At 34.8% G+C, this 6048-nt stretch overlaps 1 protein-coding gene across 1 annotated transcript; it reads right to left on the bottom strand.

The window, feature by feature from the left end:
• Window positions 1–1271: 1271 nt before the first annotated feature.
• LOC111435506 lies at window positions 1272–4545 on the bottom strand. Its single transcript, XM_023072889.1, has 8 exons — window positions 4517–4545; window positions 3790–3880; window positions 3637–3723; window positions 3362–3565; window positions 2362–2526; window positions 2237–2290; window positions 2013–2159; window positions 1272–1649 (listed from the first exon to the last, which is right to left on the bottom strand). The coding sequence occupies exons 1-8, from the start codon at window positions 4543–4545 to the stop codon at window positions 1272–1274; spliced, it is 1155 nt and encodes a 384-aa protein (XP_022928657.1).
• Window positions 4546–6048: the final 1503 nt, after the last annotated feature.

The following is a 6048-nucleotide window of genomic DNA, read 5'->3' as shown; positions in this document are numbered from 1 at the left end:
TGTGATAACACCGTGCTATTAAAATTTAAAGTCTTCAGGTTATGGAGCCTGCTACTTATTTATAGCCTAGTCAACAGTTATACATAGTAAAATTATATCCGGTACAGCAATATATGGTAATAACTATATATATATATATATATATATATATATATATGTATGTATATTTATGTATATTAATGTAATAGATGGTTAAATCTGGTAAAACTACATATAATAAATTGAACCATATATATATCCTAGCTTTGAAAATGTACTCTTCTCTATCTTTGAAAATGTAGTCTTCTCTATTGTACATACTAAAAAATTTAAATCCATTAGCCAGAGTTCTCCTTGCATTCTCTCTCTCTTCTTTGTGTTCATCTAGATCCGGTGTGTGCGTTGTTGTGTGATCCTAACAATTTCCTCTTTTATTCTTCTTTGTGTTCATCTAGATCCGGTGTGTGCGTTGTTGTGTGATCCTAACAATTTCCTCTTTTATTCTCTATTTAAATGGGATTTTATCTCGAACTTGTTAGCTATTAAGGTCTAACAATTTCCTCTTTTATTCTCTATTTAAATGGGATTTTATCTCGAACTTGTTAGCTATTAAGGTCTTCACACTCTCTCCCATCTTCAGCTTATTTTCACTCTCTCCCCCATCAAGGTATTTTCACACTTTTATTGTGCTCATTTGGAAGACGTCTCCACAAGTTAAANTATTCAATTTGATAAAGATTTTAGAGTTATATTTGATAAAAATAATTGCATAATTGAAAATGGAAGTTTTGTTTGTTGAAAATAGAGATAACAATGATAAATGTGACTTTGCATGAGTGACTATGACAAAGAAGGTTAGGACATACTAGTATGCACTTATTTCAAATATCTCACCAAAATTCCTTAGGGTCTTTATAAATTTAAATTTGAAAAACATAAAATTTGTTGGGATGGTTAAATGCTTAACAAACCAATTCCTCCTTCAAATCTAAACATGTGATTTCTACGTCTTTTAACTATTACATATGAATTTATTTGGCCTTCTAAAATAGTTAGTTAGANTCTCTCCCCCATCAAGGTATTTTCACACTTTTATTGTGCTCATTTGGAAGACGTCTCCACAAGTTAAATGTTGAGTTTTAATAAATACGAGAGCCATAGTCCAATCTGTATTTCTTTCATAAAAAATTTTCAATGGTCTCACTTGTTCTCACATTGTAGTGATCTAAATTTGAAAGGACCAAAAATAAAAATAAAAACCCCAAATTGACCCCTCAAGAAAATTAAATTAATTAAGGGCACTTCACATTTCTTCCCGGCCCTCTGTAGTAAAAATAATTTCCCCAAACTCTATTCATCCGCGGTTGAATATTATAGCAATTTGGATGATCTGCCACAACCTTCAAATTGGACAGTGGAATCAAACTATTATCCCAATTCATAACCTTCAAATTTCGAAAATAAGAAGCTTTTTGGAATCCTTCGCCTGCGAAATGCCCACTCCCCATTTCTGTCGCCGTGTGAAATCCCCACGCCCTCGAATTCACTACCTCTCCGCCAAACTGTATCGTCGTTGCGTGGCTTTGAAGGTGAGTGAACAAAAACGCCGGCCAGTACCCGACCATCACACCCGACCCGAATTCCAACCACCAATTCCCATTCTTCGGATCCTTTGAACAACCACAGACAACAACCCCCAATTAANCGGTTTTGATAATAAAACATAATAATGATGTCTTAAAAAGATTTTCTAGTTTTGTAAGAAGAGTTGAAAATGAAAAAGGTTTTTTTAATTAGTAGGACTTACTATGGAGGGGAATTTGATAGGGTAGTATTTGAAAAAATATGTGAACATAATGGTTTTTCTCATGATTTCTGACTCCTCAAAAAAATGGTGTGGCTGAAAAGAAAAATCGTATTTTATACTAATTTGATATATCGACGTTAAATGAGTATGATTTACCTAAATATTTTTTGGACGGAATCCGTTAATANCAATCTTCAAGAAAAGGCATGAAATTGAAATGGGTTACCTTCCGAACCAGTAAACTGATATCGAATTGGGCGCCATTGTAGGAGGAAGTTGGAGCAATTGCAGCTCCAATGGCGATTCTACGGTTGGTTTGAACGAAGCCTGGACAGAGTAAATTGTAGCAGCCTGTTGCTTGATATGCGTCGGACTGTTCATCCAAAAACTTACGGTCATTTCATTTTCAATCTGATTTTGTTGCTAATTTTTATGTTTTAATATTCTTACTGTCCAATAAGTGAACAATCTTGGATTGTTGTCTCCATACAGCTCTGGGTCAACCTGTAGAGAAAAGTTAGGCATATAATTGAAATTTGTATGGACTAGAAGATTGATTCGGTTTAAAAAGTTGCCTGCCACCCAGCTTCAATGGTGTTGAGATCATGTGGGAATGAACCGGAGACGAGCCACATTTGTGAGAGGCTGAACTCATTCCGATAGCTGACCCGCGGCTTCCATACGTTCATGCTTGCCTGGGCTCCGTAGTACTGTCCTCCACTTACCAACCCCACTGCATACTGGCACCAACAAAATTTACATTCATTTCAATCTTGGTTTCTCCAAAATCTTAACATTTATAAGGAATGACACAGATTTTGGAGAAAAAGACGTGAGATCCCACATCTGCTAGGAAGGAGAACATCGGTTAGGATGACACAGATTTTGGAGAAAAAGACGTGAGATCCCACATCTGCTAGGAAGGAGAACATCGGTTAGGGAGAAGAACGTTTTGGAGAAAAAGACGTGAGATCCCACATCTGCTAGGAAGGAGAACATCGGTTAGGGAGAAGAACGAAACACCTTTACGGGTAGAACGAAACACCTTTTACAAGATTGTGGAAACCTCTTACAAGCTGAGACTTTTTAAAAATCTTGAGAGAAGCCCGGAAGGTTAAAGTCCAAAGAAGATAATATCGGCTAGCAGTGGGCTTGGGCTGTTTGGTATCAGAGCCAGACACCGGGCGATGTGCCAGCAATGAGATTGAGAGCCAAAGTTGGTGGACAAAGGCGGTAGGACGCGGGGCCCCGAAGGGAGTAGATTGGGAGGTCCCACTTTAATTGGAGAAGAAAATGATTGCAAGAGTGTGGATTGTGAGATCCCACATTCGTTGGGATGAAAACGAAACACTCTTTATCAAGGTGTGGAAGCCTCTCACTAATAGACTTGCACCCGAGAGGGAAAAGCCAAAAGAGAACAGGCCCCGAGAGGGTGGATTGTGAGATCCCCACATTGGTTGAGAGAAGAACGAAACACCCTTTTTATAAGAGTGTTAAACTTCTTCCCCGAAAAGGAAAAGCCGAAAGAGAACAATATCGACTAACTAGCTGAGTTGAATTTGGTTAAAGACTAACCTCATGGCCTTTGCCGAGAGAGTCTCTTCTTACTTTTCTTCCAAATCTCTGAACTGAACTCGCTCTCAACATATCCTTTTCCGTCGTTCTTCTAACCGGAACTGTCCCCTCTGGGCAGAATTCTCCAGACATGCTCCATAATTGGAACATTTCTGTCTCCACCTCACCGAAATGGCTCTGGTTATACGGTCTCTCCGGCGGACCCTGAAACAACATTTCCACAGTTAAAAACAAAACCCATTTCGAAAATTTAGCCACAGATTCCTTGAACTTACCAATGGTTTCTTTCCTTTGAAAAATGGATGATCAAAAGCTAGCTGCAGATGAGTTTCAACACAATCTATAAAGTCGCCATCCAGAATCTGCACCCAAATAAAAGCATAACCATCAAGCTCCAAAACAGAGGAGATTAAACTAGGGTTACAGACCTGAATGGTTTTGACAGGGAACTTGTTGATTCGGTTAAGATCAGCTTGAATAAGCTTCAGTTTCTTCAACTGATTCTCGACCAGAACACCGCTGTATGGTTATTGGGATGGATGTATTTATCGGGACGACAAATGGATGAAACGACAAGAAGGGAAAAAACAAGAACAAGAAGAAGAGGACGGTGGAAAGTTTTAGAATCCATATTTAATAAATAAAAAAAAAAACTTGGGTCTGTTGTCTTTTGTGATTGTCTTTCTTCTTTTTCTTCATATAATATATATATATATGGGTTAAAGAACAGAACAATGGAAATTAACTCTTTCATTCTTTTTGTGGCTTTAAGTCTGGGTCCTCTCATCTTGGAGCTCTTTCAACAAAAAAACAAAAACATCATTTTAGTAATTTTAAGTTTGTAGTTAAAAATTAAATTTAAAATTGGAATTGAATAGGTTATGGTTCATTCTTTTTGGTAGTTTTTGTGGGCTGCGAATATATTAATGAAATTGTTTAGTTGAATTATTATTGAAGTCCGAAAATACTTTAATTACATTAAAAATTATTCTTGTTACCTATACAAAGACAATGTCTTTAGTATGAATGCAAACATGAAATGGATCCCTAAATTTGTGAAAATAATAGTTTAGGACAAAAACATGCATGGTATCAAAAAGCCAATTTTGAATATTTTTTTTAGGTTTGTTTGAAAGCCTCGAAAGAAAGTCGTACTTGTTGCATGGTGGTCGCTCAGTACACATGGCTGGAAATCAATCAAAGTTTGTGAATTTTTCAAGAAGGATGGTGGCTTAGTAACCGTTNGTTCATCAATGCCAAAAGAACAGAAGTATGTCTTATCTCATTTTACGGACTAAATTAATAGTGGTCTCGAACAAGATGTGAAAACTCATTATTCTATTAATTTTTTTTAATAATCTTACCTTTGTTTCTAGCACAAAAATCTCAAGGATGCCAAAAATGATAGTTTTGGATTGTAGCTCTCCAACAACACTAAATCAATTTGAAAGGAGCAAATTTTGGGAATTAGTCNATTTGATAAAAATAATTGCATAATTGAAAATGGAAGTTTTGTTTGTTGAAAATAGAGATAACAATGATAAATGTGACTTTGCATGAGTGACTATGACATAGAAGGTTAGGACATACTAGTATGCACTTATTTCAAATATCTCACCAAAATTCCTTAGGGTCTTTATAAATTTAAATTTGAAAAACATAAAATTTGTGAGGATGGTTAAATGCTTAACAAACCAATTCCTCCTTCAAATCTAAAGATGTGATTTCTACGTCTTTTAACTATTACATATGAATTTATTTGGCCTTCTAAAATAGTTAGTTAGAGAGGAATTACTATGATTTTTCGAGATTTACTTCGGTTTTGATAATAAAACATAATAATGATGTCTTAAAAAGATTTTCTAGTTTTGTAAGAAGAGTTGAAAATGAAAAAGGTTTTTTTAATTAGTAGGACTTACTATGGAGGGGAATTTGATAGGGTAGTGTTTGAAAAAATATGTTAACATAATGGTTTTTCTCATGACTTCTGACTCCTCAAAAAAATGGTGTGGCTGAAAAGAAAAATCGTATTTTATACGAATTTGATATATCGACGTTAAATGAGTATGATTTACCTAAATATTTTTTGGACGGAATCCGTTAATACGGCTTTCAAATAGAGTTTTAATTAAACACTCCTTAGATAAAACTCCTTGTGAATTTGGCACAATCAAATTTCCAAATATTGGATATTTAATTTTTTTTTTTGTCGCAAATGTTTTATTTTTAACAATGAAGAAAAATTGGAAATTTTTGATTCTAACACGGATATTGGTATTTTTCTTGGTTATTCATGTAAAGTTTACAGAGTTTTGAATAAGAGAACTTTATCGAGGAATCTATGACTGTGTATTTGATGCATGTTATAATAATATTTATAATGAGTCTATTTATAATGATGATTTAGAAAGAAACTTGTTAGTTTTACATGCAAGTGAGAAATTGAAAGAAACTATTTCTAGTAAGGAAGAAGTGAACCTAGATGAAAGGAACGAAAAAGGTTGTTCATCAATGCCAAAAGAACAGAAGTATGTCTTATCTCATTTTACGGACTAAATTAATAGTGGTCTCGAACAAGATGTGAAAACTCATTATTCTATTAATTTTTTTTAATAATCTTACCTTTGTTTCAAGCACAAAAATCTCAAGGATGCCAAAAATGATAGTTTTGGATTGTAGCTCTCCAA

This window comes from Cucurbita moschata, unplaced genomic scaffold (assembly GCF_002738365.1).
Source record: "Cucurbita moschata cultivar Rifu unplaced genomic scaffold, Cmos_1.0 Cmo_Scf00049, whole genome shotgun sequence".
Taxonomy (NCBI): Eukaryota; Viridiplantae; Streptophyta; class Magnoliopsida; order Cucurbitales; family Cucurbitaceae; genus Cucurbita; species Cucurbita moschata.
The sequence above is the reverse complement of the archived record's forward strand: the minus strand, read 5'-3'. Positions and strand labels throughout refer to the sequence as shown.